The sequence below is a fragment of the Octopus bimaculoides genome, chromosome 7 (genome assembly GCF_046866305.1).
Source record: "Octopus bimaculoides isolate indiv1 chromosome 7, ASM4686630v1, whole genome shotgun sequence".
In the NCBI taxonomy this organism is placed as follows: Eukaryota; Metazoa; Mollusca; class Cephalopoda; order Octopoda; family Octopodidae; genus Octopus; species Octopus bimaculoides.
Genome location: NC_142934.1, coordinates 9,482,344 through 9,505,079, shown reverse-complemented (window position 1 = coordinate 9,505,079; position 22,736 = coordinate 9,482,344). Strand labels below are relative to the sequence as shown.

General features: G+C 36.7%; 1 protein-coding gene across 4 annotated transcripts in view; it reads right to left on the bottom strand.

Moving 5' to 3' along the window:
- Nucleotides 1-889: 889 nt before the first annotated feature.
- LOC106884449 (tektin-3) overlaps nt 890-22,736 on the bottom strand; it is a 55,918-nt gene continuing 34,071 nt past the window's right edge. For all 4 annotated transcript variants that reach the window (XM_089354728.1, XM_089354729.1, XM_089354730.1 and 1 more), the window contains 10 exons: nt 18,153-18,277; nt 14,881-15,051; nt 11,005-11,183; nt 9,459-9,544; nt 9,136-9,273; nt 8,110-8,180; nt 5,931-6,074; nt 3,340-3,562; nt 2,385-2,539; nt 890-1,785 (listed from right to left, as the gene is read on the bottom strand). In XM_089354728.1, coding sequence (XP_089210854.1) covers nt 1,551-1,785; nt 2,385-2,539; nt 3,340-3,562; nt 5,931-6,074; nt 8,110-8,180; nt 9,136-9,273; nt 9,459-9,544; nt 11,005-11,183; nt 14,881-15,051; nt 18,153-18,160 — 1,410 coding nt within the window. In that variant the 5' untranslated portion in view covers nt 18,161-18,277 and the 3' untranslated portion in view covers nt 890-1,550. The remainder of the gene's footprint in view (nt 1,786-2,384; nt 2,540-3,339; nt 3,563-5,930; nt 6,075-8,109; nt 8,181-9,135; nt 9,274-9,458; nt 9,545-11,004; nt 11,184-14,880; nt 15,052-18,152; nt 18,278-22,736) is intronic.

The following is a 22,736-nucleotide window of genomic DNA, read 5'->3' as shown; positions in this document are numbered from 1 at the left end:
TTAAATAATGATGAGGACGATGATGATGAATTTTCTTAATCCTTTTATTCCTAAATGAGAAGAGTTTATACTTCAAGAGGGGATTAAGAAATTTACACTTGTGTGTTGAAAAGTTGGATATTATGAGTAATCTCATTTTTTCCAGTGGTAATTTATGTAATAATTTTATTAGTCATACTGTGGAGAAAATTTCTTAAACATCCCTTTATAACAAAATATAAGAAGATTAATGTTGTTACCCGTCTAAATATGCTTGAGGCACGTTTGAACTGCGGAACAAGCCATCCACTGTGTTTTGTCATGGAGAAAGTGAATGACTTGTTCCCCAGTTCGAACGTACCTTAGGCATATTTGGATTGGTAATAACATTGTAATTATCACTGCTTAGCGCCCCCTTCTTCCGTACTATAAGACGAGTATAGACTTCTTTAACCCTTTGGTTGTCTTCTGTATCACGTGATACACAGGACTTATTTCCCTGGTGTTCATGCATCATGTATGATACACATTCCCAGTTCCTTTTCAACTATCAAAGTAACTTGGGACTTAAGAAAGGAAGGCTTTATATTATTCAGAATAGCGTTCGGCCTCACAGAAGCAATGTGGCCGATGCCGGTGTCACGTAGTTGGCACGTAAAAGGCACCCATTGCACTCTCGGAGTGATTTGTGTTAGGATGGGCATCCGGTCGTAGAAACCGTGCCAAATCAGAGTGGAGTTGGGTGCAGCCTTCGTCAAACCGCCCAGCGCATTCCAGCATGGACAATTGACGTTAAATGATGATGATGATGAAACAAGGTCTAAAAGTCCCCAAAACAAGCAAGGACGTTCAGGACAAAGTTATGAAAACGCTTGAGACATGAGTTCAGAAGGGATTAAAGATGTTATACTTTGAGTGTTTGAATGTTTATTATGAGTAACATGTCAATTTTTTGAGGCCATGTATGAAACAGTAGTTATACGATGGCGAAATTGTTTTTTGGTGTTACATGAAGAAATTAACATTTATTTGGATCAAATCAATGTTACAAATTCTTTTTTTTTTTCCCTGAAACAAATTTGTGCAAATATTAAATATAAACTTGTAAAAAAAAAAGACAACAAAAATCTTCTAAGTTTTAACCCTTTAGCATTCACATTACTCTGTCAAATATAATTCTTATTTATTCGCGTCAGTTTGAATTAATCCTGCATTATCTTCTAGCCTTGACATTTAATGAGGTGATAGCTTATTTTTAGAATGACATTGTAGGATAGGAGCGAGAGGTTGGATCTAGTTAGTTTTTTTTTTATCATAAAGTAGGTAAAATATTTTGGTCTGTTATGGCTGATTTAAATGCTAAAGGGTTAAATAAATGTCCAAGTTTCTGAGATAAAAATAAGATAATTGTTTTAAAATATTCAATACATAATTAAAAAAAAAAAGACCTGTTTTTGAAACTTGACGTAGCAATTTTTTTTTAAATTCTGCATTTCATTGAAAAAAAAAAGTCGCTGTAAAACATGAAAACAGTTTTCGAAATTTTAGACATATCTCGTGCATAGGAACATTTAAATATCTAGTGGCATTTGAAATATTGGTCCTATGTTTGGCTCCATTGGAAAGCTTTTGCGCATGCCCATACAGAACTTACTGTCAATTTGTAAGCTATTTTCTTTCACATTGATGTCATTTTCAAGTGTACTCCTTGTCTTCACCAGGCGAGCTAAAGCGGCTTCTGCATTTCGTAGCTTGTCGTGTAAAACTTTAACCGATTCTCGTATTTCTGTCACTTCTCGTTGAAGACTGGAAAAAAAAAAAAAAAAAAAGGTAAGATAGATAGGATAGGTCATGTTCTAGCTTGATGGAGCTGGGGGTCCCAGGGGCGTCATCTTGGGTCAAGTCTTGACGAGAGGGCTTGCGTGTTCCTGAGATCCAAAATAGTGTTACCGTCTCGAGCTTTGCTCCTGGTAGGCCACCCTAGGCGGGCCGGTCTGCCGGGGAGGTTCTAGACTAACGGTGACCCACGGCTCGTCGCCAAGATAGCAGCCCCATCAACCGACTATTCTCTGGAGGACGAACAACCCACCTAAAAAAAACCTCAATCTGTTACGACACCAAGGAAAAACAAAAAAGGAGAGTTTAATATAAATTATATATACACAAAAGGAAGATTACAGGACAGACAAATCAACGACAGTGGTCAAGCAACGGTAAACGGGACAAACAGTCATACGACGGGCTTCCACACTTAATTCACGGGGCATTGGTCAGCCCTGGGCTATAGCCGAAAACGTTTGCCCGAGGTGCCGCGCAATGGGACTGATCCCAAAGCCACATGATTGCAAAGGAGCCTCTTAACCACACGACCATACCTGGCGCCCCAACACATGTAACTAACTTACACTTTCATAGCTGGATCATTACAAAGTTCAACATTAACTCGATAGTTCCTTTCTTCAAGTCGGGTTTGTGCCACTTTCATTGGTCCTTCTTTTTTCTGAATTGCCTTACGAAGTAAATCAATAGACTTCTCCGTATCGAAAATCTCCTGTAATATCTGAATAATAATAATAATAATAATAATAATATTTAAAGCTACTTGGTTATTAGTTTATGTAGGAAAATCTCGATATATCTCAAGTCATCTTACTCTTTATTATACCGTCAAATAATGCGTCACTGAGGAGACCCAATAAAACCAAAACGTCCGGAATTGACACAACGTTGACCAAGTTCAGACTCACTTTCCACCATATCTTCCACATTCTGTTCTTAATTTTAATTGATTAAAATTTCAGTTGTCACATTTCTCTTGGCTATAATTGATCGTTAAGTATTTGGTAAAAGCGTGCAGCCTAGTGGTAAAGGTATCGCTCTCATAATCGCAAGATCGTGGTCTCGATTCTCAGGCCAGGTGGTGTGTTGTATTCTTGAGAAAAACACATCATTTGACGTATGGAAACTGGATGCCCTGCCCTATGAGTTCAAGGTCTCGAGACTAGCGTAAGTGAGGCGAAGCTAACGAGTATTTCCTTTCACCATGGGTCGACTCATTTTCACCAGCTGAGTGTGCTGCAGCACTGTCAAATGAAGTGTTTTACTCATGAACAATGTATTACCCAGTCCAGGAATCGAAACCACAATCTTACGATCATGAGTCTATCACCCTAACCACTAATCCACGCGCTTCCACGGAGATTAATAATCTTACAAATCAATTATTTTCCAAGATTTGACAACCGATGCTGGCGTGTTTACGTCCCCATAACTTAGCGGTTCGGCAAAAGAGACCGATAGACGAAATACCGTTAAGCAAGCCGCCTTAAAATTTTCTTTAATGTAAAGTGATCAACTTACCTTTTGAAGATGAGCTTGCATTTTGTTACGTGTGTCTGTGGTTTCGCGAATACGAGAGTTGAAAGAGTTGTTGACGGTGTTAAATTGGCACCACATGGCGTTGGCACATTGTCGCAGACATGCATCGATTTCTCCTCGCAGCCGCTCAGAATTTGCACGTTCTTTCTGGGAACGGACTAGATTATGTTGCGTAAAGCGAGTCCACGAGTCTGGGATACTCATGCTGCGGAAGAACACACATTTGAAATTGGAGCTTTGAAACAACATTGAACATAGTGGCCTGGGCTCGAGTGGAATTAAGAAGAAGGAACGAAAAGACGCAGATGACGAAGAAGGGAAAAAGAAGAAAAGAAAGAGAAAAAGTGCAGGCATGGTTTTGTGGTTAAGAAGCCCGTTTTGCAACCACGTGGTTTCGGGTTCAGTTACCCTGTGAAGCTCCTTGGCAAAGTGTCTTCTTCTTTAGCACTGAGCAGAACACTGCCTTGTGAGTGAATTTGGTGGACGGAAATTGTGTGGAAGCCTGTTGTATATATATGTGTGTGTGAATGTGTATGTGCGTGTATGTATGCATATATATATATATATATATATATATATATATATATATATATATATATATATATATACATGTATGTATGTATGCATGTATGTATGTATGTATGTATGTATGTATGTATGTATGTATGCGTGTGTGTGTGTATTTGAGTTTGTGTTTGTCTCACCATCGTCGTTTGACGTCCGATGTTGGTTTGTTTACGTTTCTGTAACTCAGTTGTTCGGCAAAAGAGAACCGATCGAATAAGTACCAAACGTTAAAAATAAGTGCGGAGGTGGGGGTCGATTTATTTCAACTAAAACCTTCGAAGTCCCCAACTTGGTCGCAGTCCAATGATTGAAGCAAGCAAAAGATAAAGAACGAAGAAAATAAGAAAAGAGAAGAAAAGAAAAAAACACGTAATAGAAAAGAAAAAAAAAGAAGAAAAAAAAACGAAAAAGAAAAATGAAGAAGAATGAAAAGTAAGTCGATGATTGTCTTTCGTATAAATGTAAAGTTAAAGAAAATATATGTAAAATAAATCTGTAAATAATAATAATAATAATAATAATAATAATAATAATAATAACAATCTTTTCTACTCTTGGCACAAGGCCCGAAATTTTGGGGGAGGGGGCCAGTCGATTAGATCGAACCAGTACGCAACTGGTACTTAATTTATCGACCCCGAGAGAATGAAAAGCGAAGTCGACCTCAGTGGAATTTGAACTCAGAACGAAATACCGCAAAGCATTTCGCCCGTCGGTATTTCGTCTGTCTTTTCGTTCCGAGTTCAACTTCCGTCGAGGTCGACTTTGCCAATATAATAATAATAATAATAATAATAATAATAATAATAATAATAATAATAATCGGATCTTTTTTAAAACGAGGGCCACATTTTTCGTATACTTATCTATTTTGTGTTATAGAACAGAAAAATATTTTTGTATTCGAATTTATTTCATGTAAAAAATTGTCTTATTTCGATAATTTCAACCAATCACTGACAAGTATTCAGTTGTTTATATTTACTCCTTTGGCTGATTAAGCCATAGCTTCGTTTTATTGGCTTTTTTCATTTTAAATTTGCTTTTTTCATTTTAAATTTGCTTTTTTCATTTTAAATTTGCTTTTTTCATTTTCTTTTTTTTCTTCGTTTTATTTGCTTTTTTCTTTTTAAATTTGCTGTTTTACCCTAACCCTAACCCTATCACCGATAGAATTGTTTCAGAATCGTTTGTTTATGTAGTCGGCACTTAATGTATATCGGCTGAATGGACGTCAGTGATTGGTTGAAATTACAGAAATACGACAACTTTAACATGGAATAACTTAGGGATTTCTTTTTTTTTTAAGAAGACTAAGAGAAAAAGATGTTTTATATGACACATTCTACCAGTGTTCCAAGTTTCAAAGTGTTTCGTTAATGAAAAATGTGGCCCCCTGTTTTTAAAAAGATCCTAATAATCCTTTCTTCTAGAAACACATGGCCTCAAATTTGGAGGAAGGGATTAAGTCGATTACATCGACCCAGTGCATAACTGGTACTTATTTAATCGACCCCGAAAGAAGTCAATGGGAGCTTTACCAAAAAGGAATGTATCTGTCCACATGCCTTTCAGCCTGTCATTAAATCTTGTAATCGATCACCGTGCACTGACTAAGGTAAATATTCTAATATTGGGGCATATGAGCCCACGACGGAAAAAAAAGTAAAGTTTTCCGTACGTATAGGAATCGAACCCATGCTATGTATTCGCGACAAGTGTGCTACCAATACACTAACAGATGTGTGGGTTCGAGTCTCACGCGTACGGCAAACCCTATTATTTTTTCCGTCGAGGGCATATATGTCCCAATATAAGCGGATGCTTATGAAATATTCTTATTATTTACAGATTGTAAAATACGGCACCGCTTACCAAATAATCGCAGAAAACGGATAGGTAAAATAACAAAACAAAAAATATGTGAAATAAAAAAAATAAATGAAAGAAGGAAGAGCAATATGATGCGAAAACTTAAAAAGAGAGAAAAACTGTTTATTCCTTACGTGTTAGAGACGTGTTCAATTCCTGGGTAGTAACCGATACCGGCCGACGAGTTTCTTAAATGATGCATTCGGTCATCAATGCTCTGCGCATGCTCTTTATCTTTCATATCGACATCAAGAGAATGTAGGGCAGCACGGTTCATCCTAATCCCCCGCAAAAGAACGAAATAAAACAGTTTGAAACGAATTTATGAAATATAATATCATACACATGCGTGCACGCGCACACACACAGACGCATAAGCACACACACACACACACACATACACACGCACGTACGCACACACGCACACACACACACACACACACACACACACACACACACACACACACACAACCACATACGCAAATATCACTGCCTACAACAATAGCGACATCACTTACACTCTCCTGCTCACGTTGATGAAAGGTAAAAACCCGAATCGTTAGATTCTTCACTCCTCGTTTTAAACGAACTTAAGGAAAAATAATTCTACGCATTCCCCAATGCCTACGTTTTCCTACTCATAGTTTCGCTTGTCGATATATGGACATTCTCTTCGCTCGACGAATGGAGAGTCTAGCAACACACAGCCAAATATTGTTCTTGGTTCAATGCTTTTGAAAAAAGTGCGATGTTGTTGGTACTCGTGTTTGGTTTGCTAAATAAATTACACGAAGAATATTATTACAGTGGGTATGGTTTATGCTGAGACACTTTCACTCCTTCATCCTTCAAACTTGTATTGGTCTGATACAACAAGCCCAAATACCACAAGTCCAGAAGTTAGGATGCAGGATTTGTATGGAGTTACCTCCTCTTAGATGAGCAACCAGAAAGCTGAAGGGCTTCATCTGCCCTAGACATGTTAGGCTGTCCGTGAGTGACCTTCTGGACTGATTTATATATATCTCTGATTGTGACCTCATCACATCTCAGATCATTGGTTGGTTGACAGAAAACGAAGATTTTTTTTATTGACCCAAAAACTGAATCTTAAATTCACATCCTTTTGAATTCTTTCGGAAAGATCCATATATGAAAGACAAACGCACTTAAATACGAACGTGCCGTCAGAAATACACAACAACTTACTGAGTCTGAATCTCGCATTTCTTCAAATTCCCAGCCAAGTCTGGCTCATCTACATGACTGACAAAAGATGCACGTCTTAAGGTAGACCTTTCGCAAATCAGTATTCATTACTATTGTATATATTGTGTCATGTGAAGGCGTGTAGGCTAGTGCTTAGAGTGTTGTACTCACGATCGTTAGACCGTGAGTTCGATTCCCAGACCGGGTGGTGCGTTGTGTTCTTGAGCAAAACACTTCATTTCACATTGCTTCAGTCCACTCAGCTGCAAATGAGGAACCACCATGTGATGGCCTACTTTTCTGATCAGGAGAATGTTAACCCCCGCTCGCCTAGTCGGTGGGGTGGCATCATTCGAAAGCTAAAACAAAGCAAAAGCGCATTGTGACCAGTGATGCAAACCGACATCCGATGATCTGGTCGATCACGTGATATACATATATACAGTGTCATACGAAAGTGGTTTTAGCATTACTACAAACCAACTAACAGCTGAAATCAGTCGTTGTCATTTGAACTTCTTAGTGTACATCTCGTCTCCCTCCCTCCCTCACTGGAACTGTAAAAATCTGTAAAACTTTCCAGAAGTTTTCGTTTAAATATGTATGAGCATGTCTAGATATGCAACTATATGCATGAGAATACATACATAAAGCAAAACATACAAATCTGCACTTGTACATACATACATACATACATACATACATAATACGTACATACACACACACATACATGCATACATACATACATACATACATACATACATACATACTCTGTTTTTGATGTTGAGATTACAATGAAGGAGCCTTGAATCTAGGTTAGAAAGCGGTTCTTTCTCTATTGGCAAGAAATCTTGAAATAAACTGAATAATGACATACATACATACACACAAATATACATACATACATACATACATGCATGCATACATACATAAAAGTATCTCGACAGATATTCTCAGCAACAAAAAAAATTATAGCAAAATGAAGATTAGAAATTTCATATCAAGAATCTTCTGATTCATCCTGTATACCTGTATATTCGTTTTTAAAAAGCAATTTTAATAGTAAAAAAAAAAAAAAAAAAAAAAAAAAAAATGGCGGCTTACTTTAATTGTGCGTTCGCTGCTGCAATGGTAGAACGCATTTTATCGGCTGATCTGTTGATGATTTCGACTTCCTGGAATACAACATCAAATAAACTATAATAGTCAGGTAGAGAAAGAAGAAAGGATATCTTATCGCATTTCTGTTCTATCATTATCTTTTCTTTGTTTCAGTCATTGGGACGCGGCCATGCTGGGGCACCGCTTTGAAGGGTTTTAGTCGAACAGATTCAACCTCAGTTCATTTTTTTTCCATAAAAAAAAAATGCCTGGTACTTATTCTATCGGTTCTCTTTTGCCAAATTGCTAAATTAGTGGTCATTTATGTATATATATATATATATATATATATATATATATATAGATAAAATCCTTACAGAGCAGAAAAATCTGTCAGCAACCAGCCATGAGTCTCATGGGTTGCTGACAGATCTTTCTACTTGTACTCCAAGAAAAGATGTTCCTCTAATGTCACTGTTCGGTTAATAAAGGGCTTTGAGTGTCGTATCCTATTCCAGATGTCAAACAACCGCTTTAGGTTTACGCTTCATTCAAATTTACAGTTCAGTGATAACACACACACACACACACACATTCACGCACACACACACACACACACACACACACACACACACACACACACACACACACACAGAAGGCGATGAGCTGGCAGAATCATTAGCACGTTGGACAAAAATATTTAGTGGCATGTCTTCCGGCTCTTTTACGTTCTGAGTTCAAATCTCGCCGAGGTCAACTTTGTCTTTCATTCCTTCGTGGTCGATAAAATAACGTACCAGTGAAATATTGGGGTCCAATGTAATCGACTTATCCCCTTCCTTCAAAATTAATGGCCTTAAAACCTGCAACAAACTGGCGTCCTGTTGAGAGTGAATGTTGTGATCTCAGCCGCTTATACGCCATAGAAACCGGGTAGCCGGTTTATGAGTAATAGAGTTCAAGAACCGCCCATGCGCCCCTCACACTTACACATTAAAAGTTAAGGAAAAGTAAGTATTTTGATATTACTCGGATCAAAGATTTTTCAACATCGTCGTGGACCATATCAATTCCGTAGCGTTTTTCGCGGTGCATCAGGCATTCCTGACCGATGTGGAGAGGTTTAGAAGAATCTTCCAAAGCACGTTCAAGAGTTCTCTTATATTCCTGAAAGTGAGAATTATGAAAAAAAAAGAAAAACGATATAAGAGTTAATAGATACGTGTATGTACACACACACACACACACACACATACACACACACCACACACACATACACGTATTCACGGTCATACAATACTTACTATACGAAAGTGAATACAGAACATGAAGCAGTAAATGTCAAAGGTTACCTTCAAATTGTCGATCTCCATATGCATGTGATTAATCTCATCAGCAAGTTCCTCTCTCATTAAGGAAATATCAGCCACACGTTCAACTATTAAAAATATCAATACAGACTTTAAGAGGAAGAAGAAACCAGGGGTTCTCATCCGGGGTGCATATAACATTTCTGGGGGGTCAACGCAACAAGATACTAAATTAGGGAAATTATAGTATTTTAGGGGATCCTGAAAAAATTTACATGTATGTACTTGTATGTATTACAAAAAACAAAAAAAAAGCTAGTTTTTTTCGTCTAACATTTTAGATATTTCAACCTACACAAGTTAATGTGTGGAAAACAAAATAGGAATTTGAAATAGGTTTCTATAAAATTAGATTTTAAACATCAAATGGCTATGGAGGTCCACCAGAATAAAACAGTAATCAAATGAGGTCCACAAAATAAAATAGTAAATTGGAGATCCACAATGATATTTTAAGGACCACTGAAAACATTTTGCTTTAGATGTATGTATTGGTATTTATTGCAAGAAACATTTAGGTTTGTTTCTCTAATATTTTAAATTGTTCAACCTACACAAGTTAATGTGTGAAAAGCAAAATAGGAATTTCGAAAGGAGTTTCTAGAAAACTAGGGTCCACTTGAACAAAATAGTAATCAAAGGGGTCCATAGATAAAAAAAAAGATTGAGAACCCTTGGTCTTGGCTATGAGGGCCCAACTGAATAAAATAGTTATCAAAGGAATCCATGGATTAAAAAAAAAATGGTCGAGAACTTTTGATCTAGACCTAAATCTTTATTAACTGGAACCCACTATATACACACACAACACATATATAGAACGAGCTTCCATTTCAAATAATTCGTGGGTTAAAGTAGCTAAAACAGTAGAAGACACTTGCCCCATATATAAAGTAGGTACAGGCTTGGCTGTGTGATATGAAGCTTGCATCTCAACCACATTGTTCCGGGTTCAGTCCTACCATGTCGGGCATCTTGGGCAAGCGTCTTCTACTATAAGTTTTGGGCTGACCAAAGCCATTGGGAATAGATTTAGTCGACGGAAACTGAAAGAAACCTGTCGTATGTGTGTGTATGTGTACGTGTGTGTGTGTGTGTGTGTGTGTGTGTGTGTGTGTGTGTGTGTTTGTGTGTGTCTATCTGCGGTTGTCCGCCACCACTGCTTGACAACCGGTGTTGGCCTGTTTACGACTCCGTAACGTAGCGGTTCGGCAAAAGAGCCCGTTAGAATAAAGTACCCGGCTTTTAAAAATATAAGCACTAGGGTGGACTCGTTCGAATAAATATTCTTAAAGACGATGCCCCAGCATGGCCGCAGTCGACGACTGATACAAATAAATAGATTTAAAAAGGAGATAAAAAAAAAATAAAGACGAAAAATGAAATACAGGCTTTAAACAGTATTTTTTTTATTCAATGTCCCACTTCATCTAAATTATTCAAAATCCATGCATTTCGAAGCATAAGCTATTCTAGCCTAACAGATAATTCTCGCCCGATTTTTGTATGAAAAGAAGAAGCAACTCACATAATTTCCTCGTAGCGTCTTTCTGTCTGTTTCTTGTGCGAACGTCAATATCCTTGACTGTCCTCCAAGCATCGCTTCGCAATCTCTCTGCTGTTGAACACTCCTTTGCTGACACGTTGTAAGCAGTTTTATTCGATAAATTCCAGTCGGACGATGTATAACGAGGATATACCATATTCCTAAAAATATTATAACGTATATACATAAATAAATAAATGAATGAATATATATATATATATATATATATATATATATATATATATATATATATATATATATATATATATATATATATATATATATATATATATAGTTCAAAGGTATAGTTTTTGTACCTTTGAACTATATATATATATATATATATATATATATATATATATATATATATATATAGTTCAAAGGTACAAAAAAAACAAAAGACGAAGACAAGTGAAGGAACAACAAGCAGGTGTGTTAGTTTAACGCTCGGAAAGAATGGTAAAGTCTTTGACGTTTCGAGCCTACGCTTTTCGACAGAAAATAAAGAGGAAAAACTAAACGGAGAGAGAATGAAAAAAAAAACAGAGAGAAAAAATGTGTAGGATTAACATTCCAGCATTATATATATATATATATATATATATATATATATATATATATATATATATATATATATATATATATACATAGTATAAATAATATATAAATATATGCATATATACATATATATGTATATATACATGCATATATGGGTACAGGACATAAAAAAACGTGGACAAAATGAGAAACGAGAACATAAAAAACAAAAACATAGAAAACGAACCTTTTTTCGAACAACGAAAGAAACAAACAAACAGAAACGAGACAGGCAACATAAAGAAAATTCCCTTCATCAGTTGCCCCCTGTTTTATCTACTCCGCGTTTCGAAGGTAGGGACAAGACGCAACTTCGTTAAAACAGTCCTTCCCGCAAAGCAAATTAAATAAAACTTCGTATTTCAACTACCGTGTACTATGACTACGAACTGGTATTATTCATCTTTCTTGTGTCTATGAACTTACTTCTCACTTCGATGGTTACAGACTCTTTCACTGTCATCATCTTCATTGTCATCCTTATATGTTAACACGTGCATACATCTATGCTTACAGGAACACACATACACTTTGTTCACAGGACGGCCTGTCTATTATTCTGTATACATGACGCACACACAGACATATCAATACATGTTCTCTTAATCATTTTCATACGGTTGTCTTTTCCCATCTGGCATTTATTGGTTCTGTTCAATTTTCTCTTTATTGTAAGGGCTGTGTGAAGTGGTACTAAAGACCCATTCTCATCACTCCACATCGCACGGTCCCTTACACTTATGAGGTATTCTATATTTTCCAGCTAGAGTGTAGTTGGGTCTCAGTTGGGTGGTACAAATTTAGCAATATGTGTTTTATAGTGAAAACAACATTTCCGTTCAAATGGAAATTGCCAGACGATTTTCTGTTCGAGTCTAACCGTTTTAAGTCGTAGTGAAAATGCGACCTATGTCGAAAATAGGCATGCGAGTATTGTATAAATTTTATTATTGAAAAATTTACTGTATTTTGTACATACGAGTATACCAGCCTACGGGCGCAATTGCGCCTACGGGCGGGGGTTTCCCTACCCCTGGTCTAGATCTTCATTACACTTAGCCTCTCCCTGTAGCTAATTTGTTGCACCGAGTCAATCTTCTTTGTATAGTGACACTGGATTGCCTTGATTTCCGCTGTTAGTTTGATATGGTTGTGTATATGTGTATATATATGCATATGTATGTGTCTGTGCACATGTTTGCATTTATTATACACACACATGTACATAGGAATATAGTTATATATCAGTGCTTATATTGCGAACCGAGACCTGAGTGCAAACACATAAACACACACACACACACAGTTACATACACACACATGTATATATATATGTATGTATATATACACACACATAGAAATACATATATACTTATACGCACGCACATACACAGTTACATACACTCACATAGATATACATACATCTATACACATATATGTATATGTTTATATGTATGTATATGTATGTATGTATGTATATATATGTATGTATATATGTGTATATATATATATATATCTATATATATATATATATATATGTATATATATATATATATATATATATATATGTATATATATATATATATATATATATATATATATATATATATATATATATATATATATATATATATATATATATATACCCTATACCCTCAGGTTAATTCAAGTGTATGTAAGCTGGTGGGCGGTGGGTGGGGGTGGTATGTATCTCTCCCTGATTTCGTTTATCGACGTCGTTGTCAGATTCCTTATCTTACTTTAAACAACACTCATTTATTTCCCAATCAATACTTGATACATTCTCTAATTCAACAACACTCCACACACACCACCACGGCTTTGTTTAAGGCGATAAGAAACAATATCGATTTGACTGCATCAAAGGCGGCGGACCCCTCGGTTTATAAGGGAGGTAGAGAGAGAGAGAGAGGATAGAGGATGAAGGAGTGAGAGAATAAGAGAGAGAGAGAGAGAGAGAGAGTTGAAGAGAAAGAAGGGATGACAGAGAGGAAAACAAGAATGGGGAAAGAGAGATGTGAGAGTGAAGGAGGGAAACGAGCAAGAAGAGAGAGGCTGTGAGGGAAGGAGAGAGAAGGGAATGGATGGAGGGGGGGAAATGATAAGAGGGAGAGAGAGAGAGAGAGAGAGATAGAGAGAGAGAGAAAGGGTGGGAGGAAGATGGTAAGAGAAAAGGAAGAAGAGAAGGGAAGCGGGAGAGAATGAGTTTGCTATTTTCAAAGATGTTCATTGGAGCCGGATCATGGATCTGAGACGCCTTTGCGATGATTTGTGCGTTACATAAATCACACACACACACACACACACACACACACACACACACACACACACACACACACACACACACATACAAACACACACAGACGCACACACACGTGCGCACATACACACATACACATATACCGTTTATCTTTTACTTGTTTCAGTTATTGGACTGCGGCCATGCTGGAGCACTATCTTAAAGGGTTTAGTTCGGCGGTTCCCAAACCATTTTTCACCTATGGACCCCTTTTGATTCTTATTTTACCCTACTGGTCCCTCATAGCCATTGGATCTTTAAAAAAAAACCCTATTGTAAGGCGGTGAGATGGCAGAAACGTTAGCAAGCCGGACAAAATGCTTAGCGGTATTTCGTCCGTCTTTATGTCCTTTTATATTCTTTTATTTGTTTCAGTCATTTGACTGTGGCCATGCTGGAACACCACCTTTTAGTCGAGCAAATCGACCCCAGGACTTATTCTTTGTAAGCCTAGTACTTATTCTATCAGTCTCGTTTGCCGAGCCGCTAAGCGACGTGGACGTAAACACACCAGCATCGGTTGTCAAGCGATGTTGGGGGAACAAACACAGACACGCACACACACACACACACACACACACACACACACACACACACACACACACACATATACGATAGCCATTCAGTGTTTAAAAAGTCCTCTTATATTTCTAGAATTAAATATTATTGGGAATTGTTAAAAAAAAAAAAAAAAAAACAATTGTTAAAATATTTTTGTGTATTCTAGAAGTATAGGAAATTTATTGGAGTACTGGGGGTTGATTTGCTCGATTAATACCCTTCAAGATGGTGCCCCAGCATGGGCGCAACCAAATGGCTGAAGCAAGTAAAAAGAATAAACAATACATACATAGAATTTCAAAACAGCGACAAAGCGAATAAATAAACAAGGAAATATATAAAGTAAAAAAAAAAAAAAGAAGAAACAGATTTTGGTTCACCTGGCTGGATTGTAGTAATGTTTGAAACTGGTGGACCCTTTCGGTGTTCCATAACTTAAATGCCGTGACATGTCTGTTATGAATGGAAAACTTCGATTGAGGTCGACGGGTACGATGGAACTAGCAGTTCGACATCGTGCTAAAGGAGAGGGCTCTCGTAACACAGACATTCTGAAAGAAAAGAAAGAAAAAACAGGAAAAATAAATGAAGTTTCATAATGCCTTCGACCAGGGGGTCACCAAACTTTTTTCCCGGCGCGCCAGATAACTGAGAGAATGACGAGCGCGGGCTGCATAACCGTTTTGTTCAATACAATAGAGAATACACAAAAAATATTTATTTACCAAAAAGTTTTCGAAGAAGGTGACGTTAACAATAAGATAGTTATACCACATCGTGGAGGCGCAATGGCCCAGTGGTTAGGGCAGCGGACTCGCGGTCGTAGGATCGCGGTTTTGATTCCCAGACCGGGCGTTGTGAGTGTTTATTGAGCAAAAACACCTAAAGTTCCACAAGGCTGCGGCAGGGGATGGTGGCGAAACCTGCTGTACTCTTCCACCACAACTTTCTCTCACTCTTTCTTCCTGTTTCTGTTGTGCCTGTAATTCAAAGGGCCAGCCTTGTCACACTCTGTGTCACGCTGAATCTCCTCGAGAACTATGTTAAGGGTACACGTGTCTGTGGAGTGCTCAGCCACTTGTATGTTAATTTCACGAGCAAGCTGTTCCGTTGATCGGATCAACTGGAACCCTCGTCGTCGTAACCAACCAACCTATACCACATCCAATGTGCACATAATCAAATCTCACAAACTAAGCAGCAAAAAAGGTTAGTGGGGTTTGCGAAAATGATGTTTAGCTTTTAAGACATCATCAATATTTGCTTTGGAATTGCTGCATCCAACCAAGAGAATTGCTTTGAAATGTTCATCAGTCAACCTCATTCGATGCGCTGACTTTACATTCTTCATTATTGAAAACGTTTGCTCACAGACATGAGTTGTTCCAAACGCTGCTGCCATACCAGAGGCAAATGAACTCTCATTGCGGGTACTTACACAAAAGGTACAGTGCGGCAGCGGGTCGTAGTTTGATGACCCGTGCTTAGAATCTGTGTGTGTGTGTGTGTGTGTGTGTGTGTGTGTGAGAGAGAGAGAGAGAGAGAGAGAGAGAGAGAGAGGGAGAGAGAAAATAGGGAGAAAGAGAGCGATACTAGCTATTTTATCATTTGGTCATTGCAATTTTAAGTCTGTATCTTATCGTTGACTTGTTTCAGTCTATTTGTCTGCCTATCTATCTATCTATCTATCTATCTATCTATCTATTTATCTATTTATCTGTCTGTCTGTCTATCTATCTATCTATCTATCTATCTATCTATCTATCTATCTATCTATCTATCTATTTATCTGTCTGTCTGTCTATCTATCTATCTATCTATCATCTGCCCTCACATTTCAGGTTCGTACCAATATCAGCGCTAAAGTAGGACGTACGCATATATACATGTGTCTGTGCGTGCGTGCGCGTGTGTGGGATAATCTCCTAACTACCCGCCATGACTGTATTTTACGAAAGAGAGGCTTTTACAAAAAATGTTGCTTTTCAGACCTTTTCGAAGGCCATTCGAACATATATCCTACTACCATTTCAGTTCTTGATCCGTTTTGTATTATATTAAGTCCTATGGCAGTGGAAGCGTGGCGTGAAAAGCCATATCTGTGAACTTGCATGGATGAGAATAAATCCAAAGTCCAAACATTCCGTTTTGAATGTGAGACAATTATCACATGACAAAACGAGGCAATTATCATCAGTTTCTCGGTGTTTACTTTCGTAAATGCCTCACCAAGGAAACAAATAAAAAGAAAAAAAAAAGAAATAAAGGAGGGGCATTAAACAGCAGAAGATGAGGTGCGGAGAGAACAACCCTCAGAAAAAATGGCGTGTTTGCATAGGCGTTGCCAAAAGTAAAAACAGAAGCTAACGAACCAGACAAAATCTCACTGAAAAACGGCAACAGTTGATGTTTTGCTCCACAGCACGCGTTGAAATTCTCCTCTTCCTATTGTTGTTGTTGTTTTTATTGTTAATTGATTTCTCTTTTTGTGTAATTATTTATAGTTTTTTTGTTGTTTTTGTTGTGTTTTTTTTCTTTTATTTATATTTCTGCAAATCAATTGTTAATAATTTGGTTGAACACCCTTGTTTTGCGGGGGAAGGGCGTAGAACAGAGAACAGAGAAAAAAAGAAAGAAAGAAGCGAAAGCCGTGTTCCTGTTGTGCAGTAATTTGTTAAGAATCGTTTATCGCATTGTGAAGAGAGGGAGAGAAAGTAAAGTATATATATATAGAGAGAGAGAGAGAGCTGGGGAAAGAAAAGGAAGATGACGAGAGAGAGAGAGAGAGAGAGAGAGAAGGAGGGAACGGAGAGAGGGAAAGGGAAACATGTCAGAACATGACTGCGTCAAAGTATTTTATATGAAAAAGAGGAAGAAAAACGGTACATTATGTATGTATGTATGTATGTATATACGTGACTGTGGGATAAGAAGCTTGCTTCCCAACCACATGGTTCCGGATGCACTCCCACGACGTGGCACCTTGGGCATGTGTCTTCTACTATAGCCTTGGGCCGACCAAAGCCTTGTGAGTGGATTTTGTAGACGGAAAATGAAAGAATCCCGTCGTATATATATATATATATATATATATATATATATATATATATATAATACAAATGATATATGAGCATATGCATGTATATATACATATATGTACATACCTACATCTACATGTATATATAGATGCATATCTGGGTACAGGACGTCAAAAAAGAAACGAGAACATAAACAAAGCACAAAAAGACGGACTTATTTTACGGACAACAGAATGAACACATAGGAAAACAGACGAGCCACATATGGAACTTTTCCTTCATCAGCTGCCTCTATTCTAAACTAGGCGTTTCGAAGATGAGGCAGAACGCGCTCTTAGAATAGCTCTTCCCGCGAATTGGATTAAGCTCTTAAGCGGAGGGTTCCAAGACAGTAAAAATTAAGCAGTGAAAACAACATTAAGGGCCGGCCGTTAAGCCGAACGCGATGAGATATTGAACGCTGTGATTGATTAACTAATCGTAAAACGGTCCGTCAGGAAATCCTTCCCCTTTATTTTTTTCTGCAAATAGAGTGTATAGAGGGAATTTATGTACAGAAAATCTATCGAGAAAAATGATAAAAGAAATTGAATGGAAAAGAAGAAATGCCATACCGGCTCATCTTTTATCCTTTATGGTAGGCCTGTTATTTTGTATCTTCTGTTATAAACTACGATGAAGTTGGTAACGAAATTGAAGATGTACAGGAAAATTCCGAAGATGGTTCGAGCCAGTCAGTCTATTTTCATTTTCAGCAAAAGTTGCGTTTTTTTTTGTGCAGCAAAAGAAGCAAAAAGAAAAAAAAAAAAGAAATATTAAAACGAAGGAAAAAAAAGTAGGGTTAAAGGAGATTAAATAGATATAATTGTTATTTTAAACGGATCATTCATCAATATATTTGTTAGATAACAGAATGTGTAGAGCGCTGCTGTAACGATTTCAGATTACCACCCGTTTAGCTCAACCTCCCAGCAACATGAAATTGCGCTTTGATTACCGGAGAATGGGTGGGTAGGACGAAATCAATCTCAAATTACTGTTGGGTAGGGGGTAATCTGGAATCGATTTCATCCTACATTCCTATGATTTCATATAGCCCACCTCAAATCCTTCCCCAAGCGTTCGTTACCCAGGTGACGAATAAAAAAGGTATTATCATCATCATCATCATCATCATCATCATCATCATCATCATCATCATCATTATTATTATTATTATTATTATTATTATTATTATTATTATTATTATTATTATTATTATTATTATGTACTATGGTGCCAGATGTTCACTACCTGTGAACTAAAGTAACACCCCTGATTTTTCGAGCACCATCCGGAGCATTCGAGCGGTTCCAAGCAGTGCTGTTTTCTGCAAGTGCTGCTCTCTTATTGCAGCCTCTATTTGTTCCATGTACTTCTCAAGAGCTTTTACTCACTGTTCCCAGGGCTCTGACAATTATTGGTACTACTACCACCTTTTTCAGTAACCACAACTGCTTAACTTCCCAAGCTAACCTGTCATATCTATCGACTTTTCTTTCTTCCTTATCGCATACCTTGTTGTCAGCTGGGAATGCTATAACTATGATCCAACATCATTTTTTTTCTTTCTCAATTAACACTATGTCTGGTTTCCTATTCTCTCTATTTCATGGTTGCACTGAATCATAAAATCCCATAGGATCTTTGCATTATCATTTTCGATGATGCCTTCGGGTTTATGTTCGAACCACATTTTTGCTCTATCATCATCATCATCATCATCATCATCATCATCATCATCATCATCATCATCATCATCATCATTTAGTGGGGTGGGTTAATTTGAAATCGATTTCATACGGTAGGGAAGCAACTTAGAATAGGGTGGGGTGCGGTAACTAGTATTCTTTTGAACCAGGTAAAATATATTGCAAGTTTTAAGTTATATAAATTACGTCCCTTGACCTACTGAACTCAAATCTTGTCGAGATCAACTTTTCACCTACCGAGGTCGATAAAATAATGTACCATTTAAGTACTGATTTGATTTGATCGACTCTGTATATGTGGTCTCGTGTCAATGTAAGAAATCAATATTTCTTTGTGATGTTAGCATTTATGATGTTAGAATTTATGATGTTAGCATCCCCTATATAACGATTTATGAGTTTTAAGTCGCGTCCTTTTGCGTTCTGGTTTCCAATCCATATCGCTGTTAGTTTCCTTTTTATATTTGTTTCAGTGTTTGGAATTACGGTGGTGCACCAGCATGACCGCAGCCACTTGGCTGAAACACATAAATAAATAAATAAATAAATATCTGTGTGTGTAATGTATGAATGTATTTTCTTTTATTCTTTTACTTGTTTCACTCATTTGACTGTGACCATACTGGAGCACCACCTTTAGTCGAGCAAATCGACCACCCACCAGGATTTATTCTTTGTAAGCCTAGTACCTATTCTATCGCTCTCTTTTGCTGAACTGCTAAGTCACGGGGACGTAAACACACCAACATCGGTTGTCGGGTGATGGTGGGGGTACAAAGACAGATACACAAACATATACATACATACATACATACATATATATATATATATATATATATATATATATATATATATATATATATATATATATATGTGTATGATAGGCTTCATTCAGTTTCCGTCTACCAAATCCACTCACAATGCATTGATCAGCCCAGGGTTATACTAGAAGATACTTGCTCAACGTGCTGCACAGTTGGCCCGAACCCGAAACCAGGTGGTTGCTAAGTGTGCTTCTTAACCATACAACCATGCTTGCACATGTATATAATCTTTATTTATTTATTTATTTATTTATTTATTTTATCCTTTCTAATCAAAAGGCGACGAGCTGGCAGAGTCGTTAGCACGCCGGGCGAAATGCTTAGCGGTATTTCGTCCGTCGCTACGTTCTGAGTTCAAATTTCGCCGAGGTCGACTTTGCCTTTCATCCTCTCGGGGTCGATAAATTAAGTACCAGTTGCGTACTGGGGTCGATCTAATCGACTGGCACCCCCCCACCACTGTCCAGAAATTTCGGGCCTTGTGCCTAGAGTAAAAAAAAAAAAAAATGGCGGTGAGCTGGCAGAGTCGTATTTGATACACCTAGAATTGTCTATGTTGTTCAAATACATTTTACAAGCTACTCTGAGTTATTTCCCTTGACTCAATTTTTTGCTTAAATTATGCAAATTATCCATGCCATAAATATACTCTTCTCTTTTTGTACGTTTATGTCCCTTGACTGCAGGCGATAGGGTTGAACAATTGTCGTGCTAATGACACTTATTGATGCAGAAACATGTGTTCACGACTTTCTACTTGTCCCCAGACAATAAGCCTGCTCTTTTCCTGTTTGGCACATCAGTTTTGGAGAATTCTTGATTCGTGAGATTATTTCCCTTTCTCAAGGTCTTAATTGCCATTTGGTAATTATGAGAATCCTTTTAATAAATCAAGAATTTATGTTGCAAGATATTTATCATACCTGTATTTGAATATACTGTATTTGGCCATACGCGCACGCACGCGCAGGCACAGACACACACACACGCGCGCGCATATAATTATATATACATACGTGAATATATAAACGTATTTTGCAAAGGAAATGACACTATGCATATATAAATCAAAACAATTGGGGTTATTTGAAAAGGAAAAGGTGTGTGTGTATGTGTGTGCTATACCCATGAACGTATGTATTATATATATATACATATACATATGCGTGTTTTATGTATGTTTGAATGTATGTATATACTTAGTTATAAGTATATATATATATATGTATGTATATATATATATATATATATATATATATATATATATATATATATATATATATATATATATATATATATATATATATATATATATATATATATATACTTAAGTAAAAGTATATATTATATATTGTATATATATATATATTATTTTAATGATTATTATTTTATTATTTTAATGATTATTACTTTGTATTTTATTATAGTTCTTTTTAGTGTATTTACTTATTAAGTTTTTCTATATGTGACTGTGGATTTTCATGGATGAGTTCATGAACTTTGGTTCTTTTCTCTAAACTATATATTTATATATTATATACTGTGAAACTTCATTTAATTATAATTTTTAATAAATTGAATTTAATGGAGTTTTTACCTGTAAATTTGGATTTTTATCCCTAATATTATATATATATATATATACACACATATACATGCATATGTATACATATGTATATATGTATGTATGCATATGTATGTGTGCGTGTATATGCGTGTGCGTGTATATGTATAGAATTATATGCGTATGCTGTAAAGAGACTAACACCAAGCATATATAAATTAAAGCGCTTTAAAAAGAAAAAGATGTGCTTGTGTATAAGGTTATACACACATAGATGCACACATACATAAATACATACATACACACGAACACTCACTCACACATATGTATTTAAAAAAAAATTATGTTATTAACTATTTAAATAAACACACGCCATAGAAACCAGAAAACCTGGCCCATGAGCCTGGATAGGCTTTAAAAGGGCGCATAAATAATGATAATAATAATAATAATAATAATAATAATAATAATAATATATATATATATATATATATATATATATATATATATATAGATAGATAGATAGGAATGGCTGTGTGGTAAGTAGCTTGCTTACCAACCACATGGTTCCGAGTTCATTCCCACTGCGTGGCACCTTGGGCAAGCCTCTTCTACTATAGCCTCGGGCCAACCAAAGCCTTGTGAGTGGATTTGGTAGACGGAAACTGAAAGAAGCCTGTTGTAAATATGTATATATATATGTATGTGTGTGTATATGTTTGTGCGTCTGTGTTTGTCCCCTCAACATCGCTTGACAACCGATGGTGGTGTGTTTACGTCCCCGTAACTTAGCGGTTCGGCAAAAGAACCCGATAGAAAAAGTGCTAGGCTTACAAAGAATAAGTGCTGGGGTCGATTTGCTCGACTAAAGGCGGTGCTCCAGCATGGCCGCAGTCAAATGACTGAAACAAGTAGAAGAATTGAAGAAGAATATATGCACACATAAAAATATATTCATACTTACAAACAAATGTACACACACACGTACATACATACATACATACGTACATACATACATACATACATACATACATACATACATACATACATACATCTACC